Source organism: Bufo bufo, chromosome 5 (genome assembly GCF_905171765.1).
Source record: "Bufo bufo chromosome 5, aBufBuf1.1, whole genome shotgun sequence".
NCBI classification, from domain to species: Eukaryota; Metazoa; Chordata; class Amphibia; order Anura; family Bufonidae; genus Bufo; species Bufo bufo.
The window spans coordinates 201,474,640-201,499,858 of NC_053393.1; the positions used below are offsets into that span (position 1 = coordinate 201,474,640).

General features: G+C 43.8%; 1 protein-coding gene across 1 annotated transcript in view; it reads left to right on the forward strand.

Moving 5' to 3' along the window:
- LOC121002731 (collagen alpha-6(VI) chain-like) overlaps positions 1-8,474 on the forward strand; it is a 300,596-nt gene extending 292,122 nt beyond the window's left edge. Inside the window, exon 39 of the mRNA XM_040434227.1 lies at positions 7,835-8,474. Coding sequence (XP_040290161.1) covers positions 7,835-7,841 — 7 coding nt within the window. The 3' untranslated portion in view covers positions 7,842-8,474. The remainder of the gene's footprint in view (positions 1-7,834) is intronic.
- The last annotated feature ends 16,745 nt before the right edge of the window (positions 8,475-25,219 follow it).

Consider the following 25,219-nt stretch of genomic DNA (forward strand, 5'->3'; position numbering starts at 1 on the left):
TTTATTTAATCTCCGGTAATCAATACATGGCCTAAGACCACCATCTTTTTTCTTAACGAAGAAAAACCCCGCCCCCATAGGAGAGACAGAAGGTCTAATATGCCTTTACCAAGGCTCTCCTTAATATAATCTTCCATGGCCTTGCGTTCGGGCTTAGAAAGATTATAAATTCGCCCCTTAGGAAACTTGGCCCCCTCTACTAGCTCTATAGTACAATCATAAGGTCTATGGGGGGGTAGAACCTCCAGGGTTGGTGATGAGAATACATCAGAATATTCCCTAACAACAGTGGGTAAAGTATCAGACTTTACTGAGACCCCAGCCTGTACCACGGACAAGCACGAGTCACACTTAGGCCCCCATCTCACCAACTCCCCCTTGGACCAATCTATAGTGGGGTTATGTAGTCGGAGCCAAGGCAACCCTAGTACCACCTCAGCCGGTAGGTTCTTCAGGACTAAAAGGGAACATCTCTCTGAGTGGCACACACCCACGGTTAGAGAAATCTCTGAGGTACATGAGCTCACTGTACCACCAATAAGAGGAGTAGCATCAATAGCCATGAAATGGATAGGAGTTGGTAAAGCAAACATTGGAATACCCAATCTTACAGCGTACTCAAGTCAATAAAGCTGGCCGCTGAGCCAGAATCAATAAAGGCCTTACCCGGCCATTTATCTACCCCAAGAGAAATCGTAATGGGTACCAAAAGCTTACATTTAGAAAAATCAGGGTGTACCTGGTCTTTAGCTTGCCTTGCCTTAGGAGACTTGACAGAGAGGACCTTTTTAGGACATTGGTTGATCCAATGGTCAGGATCTCCACAGTAAAAGCATTCTCCACGTCTGCGGCGAAGATTCCCTCGGGTCATGCCAACCTGCATGGGTTCCTCGGTGGAGACCACAGCATTGTCTCTGGGATAGGCCTCTGGCTGGACCACCATCTGGGAAGAGAACTGTTGTTTCTGTCTGAACCAGTTCTTTTAGAGCCGTCTCGGCTACTAGAGCCCTGTCTGGTTCATCATAGAGGGTACCCAGGACCTGAAAGAACCCCTCCACAGAAGTTAAACATCTGGCGCCAGCAGGTAAAGAGAACGCCCAGTCCTGGGGATCACCCTGTAGTCGGGAAATGATAATGCCCACGCGTTGACTCTCGGGGCCAGAGGACACGGGGCGCAAACGGAAGTAAAGTCTGCAACTCTCCTTAAAAGAGAGAAACTTCTTCCGGTCTCCAGAAAAGGGTTCTGGGAGCTTAATCTGGGGCTCAAAATGCGGACTGGAGGCCTGAGGAATGGAAGAACCTTGCCCTAACTCAAAAGAACAGAGTTTTTTCCCTAGCTCCTGCACCATCTGCGTCACCAGAGGATTCATTATACAGTGGTTATTGGGCCTGTTAATCTGTAACGGTCACGTACACACACACACACAGGGGAGGATAGTGACCACTGCGCTCCACCCTCACCCCTGGCCCTGCCTACTTGCCTCACGAGTCCTGATGACAGGCGACAACTGGACGGCAGTCCCTAACTTAGTATATGTGCGGGAAGGACAGACAAGACAAATAACGGATAGTGAACGGACCGGGTCAAAACCAAGAGGACAACGCAGTACAGAGGGGTAAGCAAAGAAAGGTCAGGAGAAGCCAGGGTCATAAATACCAGGAGAGTCGAGAAGTACCAAAGGAGTCCGCAAAGAATAGTCAGGTGGAAGCCGAGGTCAAAATACCAGGAAGGATGCGCAGTACAGGAGGAGCAGGCAAAGGATCGTCAGGGAACAGGATCAGGTAAGTACACAGGTATCCAACAACTGCCAGGAATAGGGATGAGCGAACCCGAACTGTATAGTTCGGGTTCGTACCGAATTTTGGGTTGTCCGTGACACGGACCCGAACCCGAACATTTTCGTAAAAGTCCGTGTTCGGGTTCGGTGTTCGGCGCTTTCTTGGCGCTTTTTGAAAGGCTGCAAAGCAGCCAATCAACAAGCGTCATACTACTTGCCCCAAGAGGCCATCACAGCCTTGCCTACTATTGGCATGGCTGTGATTGGCCAGTGCAGCATGTGACCCAGCCTCTATATAAGCTTGGGTCACGTTGCGCTGCACGTCACTCTGCTGATTGAAGCATAGGGAGAGGTTGCAGCTGCGACGTTAGGGCGAGATTAGGCAGTGATTAACTCCTCCAAAAGACTTCATTCTGTGATCGATCTGCAGCTGTGGATCATTGAAGTGCTAGTATTGACTTGCTCACTTTTTTGAGGCTGCCCAGAGCGTTTTTAGATCCCTTTTTTTCTGGGGTGATCGGCGGCCATTTTGTGACTTGTGGTGCGCCAGCACAAGCTATCACCAAGTGTATTTAACCATCAATAGTGTGGTTATTTTGTGCTATATCCTACATCAGCTGCAGGCTGAGCCTGTGTCACGGAAGTGCATTTAACCATCAACAGTCTGGTTATTTTTTGGCCATATACTACATCAGCTGCAGGCTGAGCCTGTGTCACCGAAGTGCATTTAACCATCAACAGTCTGATTTTTTTTTGGCCATATACTACATCTGGTGCAGGCTGAGCCTGTGTCACCCAAGTGCATTTAACCATCAACAGTGTGGTTATTTTTTGGCCATATACTACATCAGGGGCAAGTTGAGCCTGTCACCCAGCGCCTTAAAAATAGACCTGACATTTCTATTCAACCAAATCTGTACTGTTTTAGCTGGTCAAGTTATTTGTAGTGACCGTAAAAGCACACTTTTTGTTCTGGGTTGAAAAACTATTCCCAAATTTGCCATTCTCAAAATAACTAGTTTCTGGTATATGAGGCCTACTTGAAATCTATCCCAAAAAGGATATCTTACATTGAAGGTACTGATAGTGTCATTCAGAAAAACCTAAGACACACGCTACCGTGCAGATAGAAGTCTGATTCTGAGATTAAACCTTAACCTGTCACACAGTGCAAAAAAAAACAGGTCTCACATTTCTATTCAAGCAAATCTGTACTGTTTTAGCTGGTCAAGTTATTTGTAGCGACCGTAAAAGCCCTTTTTTTTTCTGGGTTGAAAAACTATTCCCAAATTTGCCATTCTCAAAATAACTAGTTTCTGGTATTTGAGGCCTACTTGAAATCTATCCCAAAAAGGATATCTTACATTGAAGGTACTGATAGTGTCATTCAGAAAAACCTAAGACACACGCTACCGTGCAGATAGAAGTCTGATTCTGAGATTAAACCTTAACCTGTCACACAGTGCAAAAAAAAACAGGTCTCACATTTCTATTCAAGCAAATCTGTACTGTTTTAGCTGGTCAAGTTATTTGTAGCGACCGTAAAAGCACTTTTTTTTTTCTGGGTTGAAAAACTATTCCCAAATTTGCCATTCTCCAAATAACTAGTTTCTGGTATTTGAGGCCTACTTGAAATCTATCCCAAAAAGGATATCTTACATTGAAGGTACTGATAGTGTCATTCAGAAAAACCTAAGACACACGCTACCGTGCAGATAGAAGTCTGATTCTGTGTCACGGCTGTATGTGAGCAACAAGAGCATGCACAGAAAATAGAGCTACTGACCGGACCCAAACTAGGGAGGATAAAGGGTGACCCCTGTCAGACCTTCAAAAGCTCTCCCTATGCTGCTAAGCCCATGCCCGGATCCAAATGGTGGAAGGAGGCATGCCCGCGTACCTAAGACTGATGACCACTGTAACCCCTACAATAGTGGAAGGGGCACGGCCACCGGTGCCCTGCTCAGTATATGGAGGGAACCGTGGTCGCCTCGGATCCAGTCAGAAAACACACAGATACACAGCAATGTCTGCACACTTAGCTGAAGGGCTGCAGCCGCAGTGAAGACGGATCCAAAGACAGGCTGGCAATATCCGGAGTACTTGCTGCAGCAGAACACAGGTCCAGTGAAAGGATAGCATACAAGGGAAGATACTCAAGCAAGAGCTACAACCCAAATGAGAAATATAATCCACACCTACAATAGGAGGAGGGGGAATATAAAGGCAGGGAAATCAAACGGAGGAGGAACAGCTGGGAGGAAGGAAACAGAAAACTCCTCCCAGCTCTAGTAGTGACATCATCACAGGGGTGGAGAAACAGAGCTGTGAGAACGTCCCAAAGCTCTGGTAGTGACAGTACCCCCCCCTCTACGGGTGGACTCCGGACACCCAGGACCCACCTTCTCAGGATGAGCCCTATGAAATGCCCTGATGAGGCGAGTGGCTTTAATGTCCGACACCGGAACCCACATCCTCTCCTCAGGACCATAACCCTTCCAATGAACGAGGTACTGGAGAGAACTGCGGACAATGCGAGAGTCCACAATTCTGGAAACCTCAAACTCCAGATTGCCATCAACCAAAATCGGAGGAGGAGGCAAAGAGGAGGGTACCGTGGGCTGGACATATGGTTTTAAGAGAGATCTGTGAAATACATTATGTATCTTCCAAACCCGTGGAAGATCAAGACGGAAGGCAACAGGATTGATGACTGACAAGATTTTATAAGGCCCAATAAACTTGGGACCCAATTTCCAGGAGGGAACCTTCAGTTTAATATTTCTTGTAGACAACCACACCAGATCACCCACACTCAGGTCAGGACCAGGCACACGTCTCTTATCAGCCACACGCTTATACTTCTCACTCATCTTTCTAAGATTACTCTGAATCTTTTGCCAAATGGTAGACAAAGACGAGGAAAATCTCTCCTCCTCAGGCAAACCAGAAAGAGCCCCTCCCGAGAATGTCCCAAACTGCGGATGGAACCCATATGCACCAAAGAATGGCGACTTATCAGAAGATTCCTGACGGCGGTTGTTCAGAGCAAACTCAGCAAGAGGGAGAAATGAACACCAATCCTCCTGGTTCTCTGCCACGAAACAGCGCAAATATGTCTCCAGATTCTGATTGAGGCGCTCAGTCTGACCATTCGACTGCGGGTGAAAAGCAGAAGAGAAGGACAGCCGAACCCCCAGGCGAGAACAGAAAGCCTTCCAGAACCTGGACACAAACTGCGTGCCTCTATCGGAAACAATATCAGAGGGAATGCCATGCAATTTAACAATATGATCGACAAAAGCTTGCGCCAACGTTTTAGCATTGGGTAAACCAGGGAAAGGTACGAAATGAGCCATCTTGCTAAAACGGTCCACCACCACCAGGATCACCGACTTCCCTGAGGAACGAGGAAGATCCGTTATAAAGTCCATGGACAGGTGTGTCCAAGGACGGGAAGGTATGGGTAACGGGAGAAGGGATCCTGAAGGCCGTGAACGAGGGACCTTAGCGCGAGCGCACGTCTCACAAGCACCCACAAAACACTCCACCGACTTACGAAGAGCCGGCCACCAAAATCTCCGAGCAATGAGATCTACCGTGGCTCTACTCCCGGGGTGACCAGCAAGAACAGTATCATGATGCTCCTTGAAGAGTTTGTGACGTAGCTCAGGAGGCACAAACAACTTCCCAGAAGGACAACGGGCAGGTGCCTCAGTCTGGGCAGCCTGGACCTCGGCCTCCAAATCCGAATATAGAGCAGAAACAACTACCCCCTCCGCCAAAATGGGACCCGGGTCCTCGGAGTTTCCTCCTCCCGGAAAACAGCGAGAGAGAGCATCAGCCTTCACATTTTTGATCCCAGGGCGGAATGTGACGACAAAATTGAATCTGGAGAAGAACAGAGACCATCTGGCCTGTCTCGGATTCATACGCCTGGCCGACTCCAAGTATGCCAGATTCTTATGGTCGGTAAAAACGGTGATAGGGTGCCTGGCCCCCTCCAACCAATGGTGCCATTCCTCGAAAGCCAACTTGATGGCCAACAACTCCCTATCTCCAACATCATAGTTTTTCTCTGCCGGGGAGAGTTTTTTAGAGAAAAAGGCACAGGGTCGCCATTTGGCAGGAGAAGGGCCCTGGGACAAAACCGCACCCACACCCACCTCGGAAGCATCCACCTCAACAATAAAAGGTAAGGAAACATCGGGATGCACCAAGACTGGAGCAGATGCAAAACTCTCTTTAATCTTAGAAAAAGCTGCAAGCGCCTCCTCCGACCAAGAGGAAAAATCCGCCCCCTTTTTTGTCATGTCAGTGAGGGGTTTGACCACAGAGGAATAATTCAAAATGAACTTTCTGTAATAGTTCGCAAAACCCAAAAAGCGCATCAATGCCTTCTGATTCTCAGGAAGCTCCCACTCAAGTACAGCACGGACCTTCTCCGGATCCATGCGAAAACCAGAAGCAGAGAGGAGAAAACCCAGAAATTGAATCTCCGATACCATAAAAACACATTTCTCCAGCTTGGTGTACAATTTATTTTCCCGCAGAATCTGCAGAACCTGAAAAAGATGATCCTGATGCGTCTGAACATCAGGGGAAAAAATCAAAATATCATCAAGATACACCAATACAAATTTCCCCATTAAATGGTAGAAAATACTGTTAACAAAATGCTGAAAGACGGCCGGAGCATTCATCAGGCCGAAAGGCATAACGAGATTCTCGAAATGCCCGTTAGGCTGCGTTCACACGGGCGAGTATTCCGCGCGGGTGCAATGCGGTAGGTGAACATATTGCACCCGCACTGAATCCGGACCCATTCATTTCAATGGGGCTGTTCAGATGAGCGGTGATTTTCACGCGTCACTTGTGCGTTGCGTGAAAATCGCAGCATGCTCTATATTCTGCGTTTTTCACGCAACGCAGGCCCCATAGAAGTGAATGGGGTTGCGTGAAAATCGCAAGCATCCGCAAGCAAGTGCGGATGCTGTGCGATTTTCACGCATGGTTGCTAGGTGACAGTCTATTCACTGTATTATTTTCCCTTATAACATGGCTATAAGGGAAAATAATAGCATTCTGAAAACAGAATGCATAGTAAGTGATCAGTTGAGGGTTAAAAAAAAAAAAATAATTAACTCACCTTCTCCGTTTGTTCGCGTAAGTCCCGGTCTCTTCTTTACTTCTCAAAAGATGAACTATGGGCTAAAGGACCTTTGGTGACGTCAGATCACATGCTCCAATCACATGGTCCATCACCGCGGTATATTGGTATAGTATCTTAATGAGTTCAATGATATGTACATCAGATTTACTCTAAATTCTGGTGGCACGATTTGGGAGTTTCTTGACGTCTTGGTGACGGTGGAGAGTGGTGCTCCTATTACTAGGGGGTATCGCAAGCCCCCCACCATCAATTTGTTACTACATCACGATAGCTTTCATCCACATAGCATAAAGAAGTCTGTTCCCTATGGGTAATTTATAAGGTTAAGAAGGATTAATAACACAAAAGAGGGGTATGAGGAACAAGCCCAGGAATTAAAAGAGAGATTATTGAATAGGGGGTATCCGGAAAATATTGTAGATGAATTTATGAAATGAGCTGTAGTATATACGCATAATGAACTATTGGGAAATGGTAAATTTGCTTTTTCATTCAAATTCAGCCCCATGGCAGATATCATCTAGCAGGTGATCTGTAATAACTGGGATATTTTGAAAGATGAAGAGGGTCTTTGAGAGTATGTGGAAAATAGATAGTTGGTAACGTTTAAGAGGTGCCACACACTTAGGGACAAACTTGTGAGAAGTTGCTATAGGGAGGATTGGTTAACAGATAAAAGGGCATCGCTGCCACTCCCTTCTATCATATGTGTAAAGTGAAGCATTGTTATGCAGTGTTAGAGCTGATGAGCTTGCAGCCCTATTGAATGGAATAGGTCCGCACCTGTTCAGCAAAATTGCGGAACAGTTGCAGAACCATTCATACAGTCGTCTTAATGAGCCCTAACAGTTACACTTGTGATACATTATTGTTTTATTTACAGGAGTTGAAACAGAAGAGAAGGCCGGATTAACTTAAATTCTCATCTGAAAGGAAATGATCTGACCTGACTTGCCTGACCATGCAATATTATTATCTTCAATGAAGTTTTCACCAAATCTGGACCAACTGTCACATAATCATGTTAGGCAAACATAACAGAGACTACTATAGTCGTCATGACAATGTAAAATGCTTAGCAATTCTTAACTTTGGTTGTGTTTTATGTTCTTTAATGGTTTAAGATGCAACATGCTGAAGAATGACTTATTAATGTGTGAATGCAATGAATACTATTTTTTCTAATACAGGAAACAAATTTACGCAGGGCATGACAATGTGTGAAATCAATAAGTGACAATACCCCTAGCCCCAGTGAATAAGGCTCAATAGCACCATACTTGATAAAATGCGTATTACTGGCAAGGTACTTCTCCAAGTCAATCCAAGCTCCCACTTCAATGGCCGCTCCCTCTCACTGAATATTCTTATAAAGAAGACCAGAACAAGGATTACAAGTAGAAAAAACAAAGGGATTACTGGGCACTACTAGTGCTAGTAGTTTAACAAGTGTTTAACACTTTGCAATATTCTAATCTGAATTATTAAAGGGGTTATCCCATCTTAGACAATGGGGGCATATCGCTAGGATATGCCCCCATTGTCTGATAGCTGCGGGTCCCATCTCTGGGACCCGCACCTACAAAGAGAAAGGAGCGGAGAATGGGAGCGGTGGCCGCGCATGCGTGGTGCGCTCCCATTCACTTTAATGGGAGAGGCGGGGAGCTGCGCCTGGTGGTGGACGGACCCCGGGAAACCCGGGGTCCTCCAGCCACAGCTCTCCCCGGCTCCGTTCTCCTTGTAGGTGCGGGTCCCAGAGGTGGGACCCGCACCTATCAGACAATGGGTACATATCCTAGCGATATGCCCCCATTGTCTAAGATGGGATAACCCCTTTAAGATCTGCCAAATAATTGATTTGACAAAGCTTTGCAATTCTTCAAAATGTGAATCTGTTGTTTGAAATAAAATGATGTAATAATGTTTATTTCACTTAGATTTCAAAGTGGATTTTCATAGTAATAAATACATACAGTATATATGGAACCTCCAAAGGACTACCTATTTGAGGGGACAACTTGTCTATTGATTGTACAGGGTGGGCCATTTATATGGATACACCATAATAAAATGGGAATGGTTGGTGATATTAACTTCCTGTTTGTGGCACATTAGTATATGTGAGGGGGGAAACATTTCAAGATGGGTGGTGACCATGGCGGCCATTTTGAAGTCGGCCATTTTGAATCCAACTTTTGTTTTTTCAATTGAAAGAGGGTCATGTGACACATCAAACTTATTGGGAATCTCACAAGAAAAACAATGGTGTGCTTGGTTTTAACGTAACTTTATTCTTTCATGAGTTATTTACAAGTTTCTGACCACTTATAAAATGTGTTCAATGTGCTGCCCATTGTGTTGGATTGTCGATACAACCCTCTTCTCCCACTTTTCACACACTGATAGCAACACCGCAGGAGAAATTCTAACACAGGCTTCCAGTATCTGTAGTTTCAGGTGCTGCACATCTCGTATCTTCACAGCATAGACAATTGCCTTCAGATGACCCCAAAGATAAAAGTCTAAGGGGGTCAGATTGGGAGACCTTGGGGGCCATTTAATTGGCCTACGATGACCAATCCACTTTCCAGGAAACTGTTCATCTAGGAATGCTCTGACCTGACACCCATAATGTGGTGGTGGGTGCACCATCTTGCAGGAAAAACTCAGGGAATGTGCCAGCGTCAGTGCATAAAGAGGGAAACACATCATCATGTAGCAATTTAGCATATCCAGTGACCCCTTTAGACTTTTATCTTTGGGGTCATCTGAAGGCAATTGTCTATGCTGTGAAGATACGAGATGTGCAGCACCTGAAACTACGGATACTGGAAGCCTGTGCTAGCATTTCTCCTGCGGTGTTGCTATCTGTGTGTGAAGAGTGGGAGAAGAGGGTTGCATTGACAATCCAACACAATGGGCAGCACATTGAACATATTTTATAAGTGGTCAGAAACTTGTAAATAACTCATGAAAGAATAAAGTTACGTTAAAACCAAGCACACCATTGTTTTTCTTGTGAAATTCCCAATAAGTTTGATGTGTCACATGACCCTCTTCCTATTGAAAAAACAAAAGTTGGATTCAAAATGGCCGACTTCAAAATGGCCGCCATGATCACCACCCATCTTGAAAAGTTTCCCCCCTCACATATACTAATGTGCCACAAACAGGAAGTTAATATCACCAACCATTCCCATTTTATTAAGGTGTATCCATATAAATGGCCCACCCTGTAGATCATTTTAGCTGTGACAGATTTTTATTTCCCTAAAAATCTTAATCTTCTGTAAGTTGTTTTTATTTTGTTGTTAAAAACCAACCATTTGGGATGGTTTCACTATATAGATATTAAAACTAGTGTTGATCGAGCACCGTAGTGCTCGGAGGCTCGGGCCGAACACATCATGATATTTGGGTGCTCCCAGCACCCAAGTATAATGGAAGTCAATGGGAGAACCCGAGCATTAAACTAGGTACCCCCTGCTCTGAAAAGGGGAGGGTGCATGGTTCATAAGTCAGAAATTGTTGGTAACACCACTGAAATGGTTCTGTAACAGCATGGGGAGGATGTATGGATGCATCTTGGACTCGTTGGTCACTGCTGGGAACTATGTTGTCCGAATAGTACGCCACTTTCATATAATGACAATAATATGCACAAAAACAAGGGGAAAAAAATCGATTTTAGAGGAAAAATTGATAGAAAACATTCTTTCCGAATATTTACTTGTATATAAAGTGCAAGTGCTGACAAAAATTACAAGGAAGAGGCACTCCGATACACCCTTAGTTACACATAAAGGAGGGCATCATACACACCCTTTAAAAATTATGATTGATGGCCTGATGGTAACCCTCAAAAACATTAGGAGCAAGGGCCTGCTGATCTGACCATCTAAAACATTATGGGCTGTGCCCTGCTGCCGCTTTGGTGACTCTAATTAACCTGGGGCGGATAGCACATCCCCGTGACAGCGATGATCCATTCGGATGTCTGGCCTATTAACTTTCGATGTAATTGTCAGCTCAAAACCATTGTAAACTACGGGTAACGGGGAATCAGTGTTTGATTCCGGAGCAGGAGCCTGAGAAACGGCTACCACATCGGACGGGGTGGATCATGTGATATATTTATAGAGCTGGTCGTTATGGACGCGGCAATACCTAATATGTGTGTTTTTTCTTTTTTTTTTCTTTTTTTTTTATTATAAAATCAGGGGAAAGGGGCATTTTTTTTTCTTTTTTTAACTCGAAACTTTATTTTTTTTATTGAAAACACTTTTTTTTACTTTTTTTTTAAACGTTATTTCTGTCCAACTCTGGGACTTCAACTTTTGGGGGTCTGATCCCCTCTGCAATGCATTACAATACATCTGGGGCCCTGCTATCAGGGACTGCTGGGGTCCCTGCAGTGATCGGGCGCACCGCTCTAGTGCCCGTCCCGATCAGCCCGCCGTGCATTTTGCGTTAAGGGGTTAAGGACCAGTTCAGTTAAGAAATCACTTTGTGGAACTTACATAGTACAAACCAGCCATAAATGAGCCCATTTTGGAAACTTTGTTAACCCTTTAGGTGTTCCACGAGAATGAAAGGAAAATGGAGGTCAAATTTCTAAATGTCACTCTTTTTTGCAGATTTTACATTTTAATCCATATTTCATTTAACACAGCAAGGATTAACAGCCAAACCAACCTCAATATTTATTATCCATATTCTGCAATTTACAGAAACACCTTATATGTGGTTGTAACGAGCGCACTCGCGAGACTTCGGGGATTAACTTCGGTATCTGATTTTTAAACTGGAAAACCATTTTAAAACTAGGATACAAACTTGGCTTCGGTTACAATGGTTTTCAAATTTAAAAATCAAATACCGAAATTATTCACCAAAGTTTTGCAAGGCTTCGGGAATAGTTGACATTGCCTTGTCGGGGGCAGCATTAATCTGAAGTTTTGAACTTTCATCCCTAGTTATAATATTGGAAAAGTATTTTATACAGGTTGCAACCAACTCTCAAGGCCTTCAATTTTGTGCCATTGGCATAAATTAAAGTAACAAGAAGATACAGCAGATGTCAAAGTTTACTAATGTTGATTTGAGACCTTCTACTTTCAAAATAATCAGGAAGAATTCAGGCATCAATCCTTCGGCTGACAGCTAATGAATGTGTATGGCCAGCTTAAAGTAGTGGATTCCCTGGTATCCACCCTTTAACCCCCGTACAAGGATCTGATCTGAATACTGCTGAAGGGAATCCCCAGAAGAGATAAAGGCTGGCATAATTTGTCCAAAATGATAGGCAGGTAAGACCTGTGACATCTGGACATTGGATACAGATAGAGTTGAGCGGACACCTGGATGTTCAGGTTCGGCAGGTTCGGCCGAACTTGAAAAAAAGTTTGGGTTTGGGACCCGAACTTGACCCTGAACCCGAACCCCATTGAAGTCAATGCGGACCCGAACTTTTGGGCACTAAAATGGCTCTAAAATAGTCCTGGAAAGGGCTACAGGGCTGCAAAAGGCATCAAAACGTGCTTAAGAGCATGGCAACTGTTCTGCAAACAAATGTGGATAGGGAAATGACTTAAAATAACATAAAATACTGAAAAATTTAAAATAACAATCTGGATCTAGGAGTAGGAGGTTGAGGAGGCAGTTGATGGGTGGATGTGGCGGTGTAGGTTGACGTGGCGGTGTAAGTGGAAGCGGCGGTGAAGGAGGAATAGGTAGCCAACACTGATTTGTGTTATTTTTTATTTTTAAATTGGGGTATCCCCCAAAATATTGGGACATATAACAAAATAAAACAAAGAATAAGTGCACTTGAGTACAAGAATGGATGGTTGAGGCTGGTATAAATGTCTATTCTGCACAAGGTACGGACAAGTCCTGTGGGATCCATGCCTGGTTCATTTTAATAAACGTAAGCTTGTTCACATTGGCTGTTGCCTGTGATAATGCTCTCTGCTGTGCTAAACACACGTTCACACTATACACTGGCTGCAGGCAGGTCAGCACCTCCAAGGCTGACAAAGCTTTTCCACATTTTGGCCATGCTAACCCTGCCTTCTCAGGTGCTGGCAGTGCCCCAGCTGCATTGGCGACCTCTTTCTCCTCCTCTGCCTTCGCCTTGTACTTCCACTGTGCCCCCGCTGTCAGGTGGGAATGCCATCAGCAGCGTGTGCTTGTAGTCGCGCATCTTCCGATCAGTAACAGATGTTTTCAATAAATTTTGTTCCCTGTCAGCAATGCAGAGCAGGGGTTCATTCACGGCAAAAGGGGGTTCATGTCACCCAGCAATAGAACAGAGGATTTTGAGAGAACGAGGCCCATGTCACCCAGGCACAGCAGGGGTTCATTCACGGCAAAAGGGGGTTCATGTCACCCAGCAATAGAACAGAGGATTTTAAGAGATTTAGGCCCCTGTCACCCAGGCACAGCAGGGGTTCATTCACGGCAAAAGGGGGTTCATATCACCCAGCAATAGAACAGACGATTTTGATAGATTTAGGCCCATGTCAACCAAGCACAGCAGGGGTTCATTCACGGCAAAAGGGGTTTCATGTCACCCAGCAATAGAACAGACGATTTTGAGAGATTTAGGCCCCGGTCAACCAGGCACAGCAGGGGTTCATTCACGGCAAAAGGGGGTTCATGTCACCCAGCAATAGAACAGACGATTTTGAGAGATTTAGGCCCATGTCAACCAGGCACAGCAGGGGTTCATTCACGGCAAAAGGGGGTTCATGTCACCCAGCAATAGAACTGACGATTTTTAGAGATTTAGGCCCCTGCCACCCAGGCACAGCAGGGGTTCATTCACGGCAAAAGGGGGTTCATGTCACCCAGCAATAGAACAGAGTATTTTGAGAGATTTAGGCCCCTGTCACCCAGGCACAGCAGGGGTTCATTCACGGCAAAAGGGGGTTCATATCACCCAGCATTAGAACAGACGATTTTGATAGATTTAGGCCCATGTCAACCAAGCACAGCAGGGGTTCATTCACGGCAAAAGGGGTTTCATGTCACCCAGCAATAGAACAGACGATTTTGAGAGATTTAGGCCCCGGTCAACCAGGCACAGCAGGGGTTCATTCACGGCAAAAGGGGTTTCATGTCACCCAGCAATAGAACAGACGATTTTGAGAGATTTAGGCCCCGGTCAACCAGGCACAGCAGGGGTTCATTCACGGCAAAAGGGGGTTCATGTCACCCAGCAATAGAACAGACGATTTTGAGAGATTTAGGCCCATGTCAACCAGGCACAGCAGGGGTTTATTCACGGCAAAAAGGGGTTCATGTCACCCAGCAATAGAACTGACGATTTTTAGAGATTTAGGCCCCTGTCACCCCGGCACAGCACGGGTTTGTATACACCAAAAATTTTAAAATGTCATCTGACAATTGAAAATAAGAATTTTTTCAATTTAGGCCACTAAAATTGGCACTTTTTTGCATTAAAATGGCTCTAAAATAGTCCTTGAAAAGGCTAGAGTGATGTAAAAGGCAGTAAAATATGCTTAAAAGATTGGCAACTGCTCTGCAAACAAATGTGGATAGGGAAAATAACTTAAAAGTAAATAACTAAAAATTACAAATTATTAACCTGCAACTCAAAGAAGGAGGTGGATATGGAGTCGGAGGTTGAGGAGGCGGTGAATGTGGTGTTGTAGGTGGAGGCAGCAATAGAAGAGGAGGAGGCATAATAAAAATAATTAACCGCCAATATAAACCCTGATGTAGGGTATTGCACTAAATTTCTTTTCTTTAAACTCTATATGACAGCGGTATTTGTGGCCTAAATGTTACAGTCACCGATGCACGTGTTATCAAAGATGACCAGTATATGAACAAAAGGTTTTTTTTTAACCGCAGTAACCTATTAGCCATATTTGTGGCCTAAATGTGACTGTAATCAATGTATAAAATCACATAAATATAGTGGCAAATATCGGGGAACTGCTCAAACCCCAAACACTGTAGCGTGTTTCTCATTGGGGGAGCAGTCCCACTGCATGTGGACCGCAGCAAACGACCATCCCCAGCAAAAAATGCGTACAATGGAGGATGCCAGCGCGGTCCACATGCACCACAAAGGCATGCTACACAAAACGGAGCATTGTGCGGATGAAAATATAATTATATAAATCACAGAAAAAAATGCACCAAACGGATATGCCACTGACTATACTAGCTAGTCCTACAAGCAGATATTAAAAGCTGAGACTTTTGCCAATATATTCCTGTCAGGAACACATCGGAGCCCATCATGCACCACGTCACGGTCTCTCAGCATGGTAAGGGTCCTACCACTACGCTAACTATGGTGTGAACACGGTCTGGAGGTGATGAAATCCAGCTCACAGCCAAGCTTCCACACAACCGCAGAGCAGGACAACTAATGCAATGTGAATAAAGCAAGACTGTAAGCCACACCCATATCAGACCATGTGATGGAGGTTGCCATGTGCAAAAGAATGTTTAAATGCCAGGTGAAGGCACATTCAATACATATAAAACAAAATCACAGAAATATAGTGGCAAATATGGGGGAACTGCTCAAACCCCAAACACTGTAGCGTGTTTTTTATTGGGGGAGCAGTCCCACCGCATGTGGACCGCAGCAAACGACCATCCCCAGCAAAAAATGCATACAATGGAGGATGCCAGCGCGGTCCACATTTTGTAATCAATGTATGTTTAATCAAAGATGACCAGTATATGAACAAACGTTTTTTTTAAACCGCAGTAACCAAATGGCCGTATTTGTGGCCTAAATGTGACTGTAATGAATGCACGTTTAATCAAAAATGACCAGTATATGAACAAACGGTTTTTTAAACCGCAGTAACCTAATGGCCGTATTTGTGGCCTAAATGTGACTGTCACCTATGCACGTGTAATCAAAGATGACCAGTATATGAAAAAAAGGATTTTTTTAACCGCAGTTACCTAATGGCCGTATTTGCGGCATAAATGTGACTGCAATCAATGAAAGTTTAATTAAAAATGACCAGTATATGAACAAACGGTTTTTTAAACCGCAGTAACCTAATGGCCGTATTTGTGGTCTAAATGTGACTGTCACCTATGCACGTGTAATAAAAAATGACCAGTATATGAACAAACGTTTTTTTTTAAACCACAGTAACCAAATGGCCGTATTTGTGGCCTAAATGTAACTGTAATCAATGCACGTTTAATCAAAAATTAACAGTATATCAACAAACTTTTTTTTAAAAAGCAGTAACCAAATGGCCGTATTTGTGGCCTAAATGTGACTGTAATCAATGCACGTTTAATCAAAAATGACGAGTATATGAACAAATGGGTTTTTTAAACCGCAGTAGCCAAATGGCCGTATTTGTGGCCTAAATGTGACTGTAATCAATGCACGTTTAATCAAAAATGACCAGTATATGAACAAACGTTTTTTTAAAAAGCAGTAACCAAATGGCCGTATTTGTGGCCTAAATGTGACTGTAATCAATGCACGTTTAATCAAAAATGACCAGTATATCAACAAACGTTTTTTTTAAAACCGTTGTGTGGCGAAACCAACCTCGCCACTGGGTTTTGGAGAGGCCTGGCTGCTGGCTTCTTGCCCCAGGATTATGGGCCCATACTAACTTTTAAACCCCTGAACCTATTCAAGTGAATTGCAGGGAATTGGATAGGTTTGTCCCCAAGTTATACTGTTTAAATTGATGTAAGTTATATGTATGGCCAATGTAAACTCACAAAGTTGTAACAATTTATAATAAGTGTAACTTGTCAGCTTGGGAGGAAAATGCTGGGTGTGTTTCTATTGTGCCATTGTCCCATTGTGTGTTTAAATGGTGATGTCTGTCCTGCTGTCTGCACATGTGTATTGGTGACTTCTCTTTGTCTTGAGAGATAATTGGATCACGCCTCGGGTGTCTCCAGGGCAGAGAGGAGGAAACCATGATGCATTGTGGGGATGTATTGTCTCTGTGTATCCTACAGTGCTGCATATCTGTCCTATGTCACAAGTCTTCCTTCTGGTCCCCTAGGGGCGTGTACTTACATTGTATGTGTTGTAACATATTGATTTGCTGTATTTCAAACCCCTGTGGGCGGACCTGTATTTGCAACAACTGTAATAAAAACCAGGCTGGGTGTGCCAGCACCTCAGACCACTGCTTAACCCTCAACACGGAGCCTTGTCTCGTTATTGGGGGGATCCGCGGTATGCTGTTAGAGACTGATTGCCAGGAATGTAAGCTGATTCCTGTTCGTCTGCTAGCAGCTATTCGTGAGGTTCCAGTTTGGAGTGCTGCTTTGTATCCAGTTCGGGAGGTTGGTGTCCTGCAGTAGCTGAGCTTGTCTCTCAGAAAGGGGCACATCGCCTAAACGGATTTTAACCCCTTGTCTGCTGAAACGGTCCGTTACATTGGTGGCAAGCAGCGGGATCGTTCCTACAGCCAGAAGAACAGCTACAGGAGACACCATTTCTTTGGATTTTACAACTTAAGGGCAACGCATGTCTCAGTACAGTGACCCTAAAAGCACCAGGATGGAACCAGCAGTGGAGTACAGATACTCTGTGGAGGAATTTGACCGTATGATGTGGTTGCGGCTGAACTTCTTCGGACCCAATCCAGCTGAGAAATACGTGAAGTTCGTGAGGAGTCTAGTGTTCAAGACCCTACTATACCGGGCAGAAGGTGACGGTCAGCTGCCACGTTGGGTGGACCTCCACCGGAAGTTACAGTTGCGGGACAGAGAGAGCTCAGTCTCCTCTCCCCAGCGGCAGAGTGTCCAGCAGGGAATCGGGAGCCCAGTCTCCATTCCCCAGCGGCAGTGTGAATTGCAGGGAATTGGATAGGTTTGTCCCCAAGTTATACTGTTTAAATTGATGTAAGTTATATGTATGGCCAATGTAAACTCACAAAGTTGTAACAATTTATAATAAGTGTAACTTGTCAGCTTGGGAGGAAAATGCTGGGTGTGTTTCTATTGTGCCATTGTCCCATTGTGTGTTTAAATGGTGATGTCTGTCCTGTTGTCTGCACATGTGTATTGGTGACTTCTCTTTGTCTTGAGAGATAATTGGATTACGCCTCGGGTGTCTCCAGGGCAGAGAGGAGGAAACCATGATGCATTGTGGGGATGTATTGTCACTGTGTATCCTACAGTGCTGCATATCTGTCCTATGTCACAAGTCTTCCTTCTGGTCCCCTAGGGGCGTGTACTTACATTGTATGTGTTGTAACATATTGATTGGCTGTATTTCAAACCCCTGTGGGCGGACCTGTATTTGCAACAACTGTAATAAAAACCAGGCTGGGTGTGCCAGCACCTCAGACCACTGCTTGACCCTCAACACGGAGCCTTGTCTCGTTATTGAAGGGGATCCGCTGTATGCTGTTAGAGACTGATTGCCAGGAGTGTAAGCTGATTCCTGTTCGTCTGCTAGCAGCTATTCGTGAGGTTCCAGTTTGGAGTGCTATTTTGTATCCAGTTCGGGACATTGGTGTTCTGCAGTAGCTGGGCCTGTCTCTCAGAAAGGGGCACATCGCCTAAATGGATTTTAACCCCTTGTCTGCTGAAACGGTCTGTTACACGCAGTAACCAAATGGCCGTATTTGTGGCCTAAATGTGACCGTCACCTATGCACATTTAATCAAAGATGATCAGTATATGAACAAACGTTTTTTTTTTTAACCGCAGTAACCTAATGGCCGTATTTCTGTCCTAAATGTGACTGTCACCTATGCAAGTGTAATCAAAGATGACCAGTATATGAAATAAATGTTTTTTAAGCACAGTCAGCAAAAAAGCTGTATTTCTGGACTAGCAGACATGCAGAAAGATAGTGCTGGTGCACTATTGTTGCATAAAATGGCTGCCAATTAGGTATTGATAGTGACTGAAGTAAAAAAGGTTTGTTTTCAGCAGAAGTTGGCTCAGTGCAGGCTTAAAAAAATTGTGCACTGCACCCACAAAACACATTGGATTTAGATCGCTGAGTAAAAAGGCAGTTCTTCTTAATATTTCTCTCTGATCTCTCCCTGACAGCAGCTGCAGCCTCTCCCTACACTAATCAGAGCAGAGTGAAGGGCAGCGCTACATGACTCCAGCTTAAATAGAGGCTGGGTCACATGCTGCAGTTAGCCAATCACAGCCATGAGATGGCTTCTAAGGGCACACAGTTAAACGCTTGTTGATTGGTTGCTGTGCAGCCTTTCAAAAAGCACCAAGAAAGCGCTGAACACCAAACCCGAACTTTTACGTAAATGTTCGGGTCCGGGTCCCGAAAAAGCTAAAGTTCGGTACGAACCTGAACTTTACAGTTCGGGTTCGCTCAACTCTAGATATAGACAGAATGTATTGCGTGCTGCCCTTTAACGAACAGTAGGTACCACATTCACAAGCAGCAACGAGACCAGGAGAGTTGTGGTGGAGAAAATGAAGCAGGGGCTGTCCAGAGCAACAATATTTCAGGTAGAGAAGCCAACAATATTTTTTTGAAGGGGCTGTGGTTGTCGGGTGAGACCTGCAGTCTCTTCATTGTCTACATTGCTCAATATACCTGCTGTAAGGGATCACTCTCTCACAGGGGGTCGCAATCACAGATTTCTCCTCTGACAACAGGGTTCAAGTCCAAATGGTGCTTTATTCTGGCACTTCAGCACCATCAGACACATAAACATAAACCTAAATAAACACCTGCCCATCTGGGCTCTAGCTTATACACAGGTCTTCTCCCTCACTCAACTTAAAAAACGCAGTTTACGCACAGGGTCTCCGGCTCCAACCCTCTCTGTAGGGTCACTTCCGTTCCCCAGTCATACGCTAAGGGTTGTCTCATCCCTCCTTGATTATATCCCAGCTGACCTCACCTGTGATCTCCTCAGCTAAAGGTAATATCTGTAATGGACTAGGGAGTGTGGACTGAGAGACTCCCACTACCAACCTGTCTCCCAGTATAAAGAAATCCAGCCCATAGAACTTTAAACAAAATATTCTTCAGCAAGCTAAACTGAACGACCAGGTGAAATACACACCCCTACCATAGCTCTACTGTGCACTTTATCACACTGCATATGCAGCGAGCGCCTGAGGAGCTGGTGCAGAGGTTGGGAGTGGTAGCGGCCCTGATGAGATGTTGTGTCACAGTGAAATCCCTCAGGCCGTTGTTCACTGGGGATCAATGCAGTGGAAAGGAGTTTTCAAGAATCAGGCCAGAAGTAAATGTATCAAAGTCTCTCTTTACTTACTCTCTTTAACCTGTGGTACATCCAACAGTATTAAGTACAAAGTGCAGTTTCTGGCACCAGATGAGGAGATATGGTGGCTGGTTGTGTGGATATTAATTTGCCCTAGCAGGCACTTGTCAATATAGATGTCCACTGTGAGATACAGGGTTGAAATTATTATGGCCTAGCGGTTGTTCTAAGTGATGGGCATTTGAGCTGTAGTCCCTCACCTGCAGCAGGGTCTGTGAAAGCTGTAATTTTGCTTGCCATTCTGCTTCTTGGAAGCAGTGTTCTTGATTCTGATGATCTCTGGAGTGATGGTCTCACAGGAGAATGGATATGGTCCCTAATAGCACGAGCAATGCCATGTGCTTCCTTCCTCCTTGCTGTCTGGACTAAAACTCCCCATTCTTGCAGAAATCAGAACCAGCTCACTGCTAACAAGGTGACAGGAATAGTGTTGGGCTCGAATATTCGAATAGTGAATATTATTCGCGAATATCGGCACTTCGAGAATTTGCTAATATTTTGAATATAGCGATATATATTTGTAATTTTAAATATACTAGATTTTCTTTTTCAACAGTAACCTCCCTTCTTACTAGTGGGCCAATGGGAAGGCTGCAATTTCTTTGTCTGAACTTGTGATGTCACAAGTTCACAACAATACTTAGTGCACCAATCAATAGTAGTCAGACATGTTAAAATGTGAAGTTGCACGTATTGCGCCAAAAATATTCGCATCATTGGTGCCGATTTCGCAATCGTGAATATATTGGAGCACTCTATCTGCATATAAAGCTATTCTAATGTTCTGCCGTGCCAAACATTTTCTAAAGTCTCAGGAAACTTCTAGCAGATTGAAAAATGTAGCTATAGTGACCCACGCCTGTATTTCGAGCGCATTACACGAATATTAAATTGACGATTTTTCGCGATCAAGAAAATAATCCAGAATTCTCGATTATATGTCGAATATTCTACCAAATATTCGTGAAATATCTTGAATATTTGATAAATATTCTACCAAATATTTGTGAAATATCGAGAATTTGAATATTGCCCCTGCCGCTCATCACTAGACAGGAACAGAGTGATTAGCCCTGTTCCTGCAAACCATTGCCAACCATACCTTCTCTTGCTGGAATACATGGCCTAACAATGCATAACATAACAATATATGTCTGTATTAAAACATAACAGATACTCCCGGGTCTGGGGTACTGAACATACCATACATTTAGTACCAATCTGATAATGTTGTTCTATACTAAGGATAAGACATAAATATTAGAACCCCCCGGAAGCCCCTTTAAGAGAAATTAAAAATGTAACATACTCACCTAGAAAAACATTGCACTGCAATGGAAAAATGTACAGAAGGTGATAAACCAATGTAAAACAAAATACAAGGGGACACTACTGGAAGCAAACATATTATAGGAAGTCAATAAAAGATTGCAAAGAAACAGTGGAAACTAAATGTTACTCTTCTATAACCACAATATAAAATTCTGCCAAATATGTAAACAGTTTAACAAGAACATATTAATTTCTTAAAATGTTTAACATAGCATAATAACTAATCAACAAACGTCCTCTAGTGGAATGATGTATAATATTATCTTGGAGTAACAGCATATTTTTTTATTATAGAGCAACAGTAAATAAAGCACCATATTTTTTGCCCTATAAGATGTACAGTCAGGTCCATAAATATTGGGACATCAACACAATTCTAACATTTTTGACTCTATACATCACCACAATGGATTTGAAATGAAACTAACAAGATGTGCTTTAACTGCAGACTATCAGCTTTAATTTGAGGGTATTTACATCCAAATCAGGTGAACAGTGTAGGAATGTGCCTCCCACTTGTTAAGGGACCAAAAGTGATAAGACAATTGGCTTCTCAGCTGTTCCATGGCCAGGTGTGTGTTATTTCCTCATTATCCCAATTACAATGAGCAGATAAAAGGTCCAGAGTTCATTTCAAGTGTACTATTTGCATTTGGAATCTGTTGCTGTCAAGTCTCAAGATGAGATCCAAAGAGCTGTCACTATCAGTGAAGCAAGCCATCATTAGGCAGAAAAAACAAAACAAACCCATCAGAGAGATAGCAAAAATATTAGACATGGCCAAAACAACTGTTTGGAACATTCTTATAAAGAAGGAACGCACTGGTGAGCTCAGCAACACCAAAAGACCCAGAAGACCGCAGAAAACAACTGTTGTGGATGACTGAAGAATTATTTCCCTGGTGAAAAAGACACCCTTCACAACAGTTGGCCAGATCAAGAACACTCTCCAGGAGGTAGGTGTATGTGTGTCAAAGTCAACAATCAAGAAAAGACTTCACCAGAGTGGTTCACCACAAGATGTAAACCATTAGTGAGCCTCAATAACAGGAAGGCCAGATTACAGTTTGCCAAACCGACGTCTAAAAAAGACTTCACAGTTCTGGAACAACATCCTATGGACAGATGAGACCAAGTTCAACTGTTACCAGAGTGATGGGAAGAGAAGAGTATGGAGAAGGAAAGGAATTACTCATGATGCTAAGCATACCACCTCATCAGTGAAGCATGGTGGTGGTAGTTTCATGGCGTGGGCATGTATGGCTGCCAATGGAACTGGTTCTCTTGTATTTATTGATGATGTGACTGCTGACAAAAGCAGCAGGATGAATTCTGAAGTGTTTCGGGCAATATTATCTGCTCATATTTAGCCAAATGCTTCAGAACTCATTGGACGGCGCTTCACAGTGCAGATGGACAATGACCCAAAGCATACTGCAAAAGCAACCAAATAGTTTTTTAAGGGAAATAAGTGGAATGTTATGCAATGACCAAGTTAGTCACCTGAAATGATTCCAATTGAGCATGCATTTCATTTGTGAAGACAAAACTGAAGGGAAAATGCCCCAAGAACAAGCAGGAACTGAAGACAGTTGCAGTAAAGGCCTGGCAGAGCATCACCAGGGATGAAACCCAGTGTCTGGTGATGTCTATGCGTTCCAGACTTCAGGCTGTAATTGACTGCAAAGGATTTACAACCAAGTATTACAAAGTGAAAGTTTGATTTATGATTATTATTCTGTCCCATTACTTTTGGTCCCTTAACAAGTGGGAGGCATATATGCAAAGTGTTGTAATTCCTACACCGTTCACCTGATTTAGATGTAAATACCCTCAAATTAAAGCTGACAGTCTGCAGTTCAAGCACATCTTGTTTGTTTCATTTCAAATCCATTGTGGTGGTGTATAGAGCCAATAATGTTAGAATTGTGTCAATATCCCAATATTTATGGAACTAACTGTACCTGCCCATAAGACGTACCTAGATTTTAGAAGGAAAATAAGAATTCATTAGATCTCAACTCAGACCGCCAATGATAATCAGACCTCAGATCAGACCCCCAATCACACACCAATGTTAATGTGACCTCAACTTAGTCCCCAATAATAACCAGACCTCAGCTCAGACCCCCAATCAGACCCCTAGTATGAATCAGACCACAGATCATATCGCCCATGTTAATTAGACCCTAGCTCAGACCCCCAAAAAGACCTCAGATCAGCTCCACAATATTAATGAGTCCCCCAAACAGACCTAAGATCAAACCCCAACATCAATTAGACTGCAGCAAAGGCACCCAGTGTTAATCAGACCTCAGATCACATTAATCAGTCCTCAGCTCAGACAAAAAAAAAATCTACTCACCTCTCCTGTTCCACAGACTGCAACCACTCCTGATATCCAGCACACTTCCTGCTGCACTGTGCTGTGACCTGATGTCACAGAGCACACCTCCATCCTCATACTATGCACAGTTCAGAGCACAGGGTACAGAGCCTGTAAGAGTAGACTGGGGAGTGGTGAGTACAGAGCCAGCACAGGGTGTGCTGTATTCACCGCTCCGCCATCCTACTGTGCTAATGAGCACTTCCATAATGGAAAAAAAGTGTGTCTTATAGGGCGAAAAATACGGTACATTATCAAGTAGTATCTGGAATATATAAATAAGATATATCTGGGCTCTCTAGGCAATCAGTCAGAAACAATTGTAATAATATAAACCATTTAATGAGTTTTCAAATATCATAAAAATCATTAAATAAATTACAAGCATATTATATATTAAAATATATATGTTACATGTAACAATCAGATGTTATCCAGATGACCGAAAAATGTAAAAATTCATAGATGGTAATATGATTAAATATAAGTAGATTGAATTAGGAGTCCAAAAATGTTGTTATTATGGTATTATTCTTGATGCTAATCACTACTGTTGTTCTATAGCACAGATATCCTCAGTGTCCCTCTGGATTGACTGCACAGACGCTCTAAAATAAGTATCTCTTAGTGCAGCGACGAACAAGGAGGTTGCGGGCGGGGTTATGATCTGATTGTGACTGAGCTGCAGGGTGGGCGGACACGGTGCAGAAGTGGAGTCATATCTGAGTGAGGAGGAGGCGTTCTTCGGCTCTGCATGAGGGTGGGCTTGGACACTAGGTGGAAGCGTTCCTGATCTCATTTAAGAAAAAATAACGCCCGTCTGGACACCTTACTGGATGATTTGCATACTAAACAAAGAGGATTTTCTGAATATACAAGAAAACAAAAATCGTAGAAAGGTACTTCTGGAAATGAGGTGCTATGTGCTGCTATGTACAATATTTGTACATGAATAGAGATGACCCAGGTGACAGATTTCCTTTAACCCCTTAAGGACGCAGGGCGTACCGGTACGCCCTATTTCCCGAGTCCTTAATGACTCAGGGCGTACCGGTACGTCCTAACTTTAAATCGGGATTCCGGCGCCCAGGGGGTTAATCGCAACGGGATGCCGGCTGAAATCATTCAGCCGGCATCCCGTAACAACACAGGGGGGGGACATTTGACCCCCCCGTATCGGCGATCGCAGAAAACCGCAGGTCAATTCAGACCTGCGGTTTGCTGCGCTTTCTGCAGTTTCTGATCCTCGCGGTCCCTGACCGCGGGGATCAGAAACTTTAGTGTCCCTAAA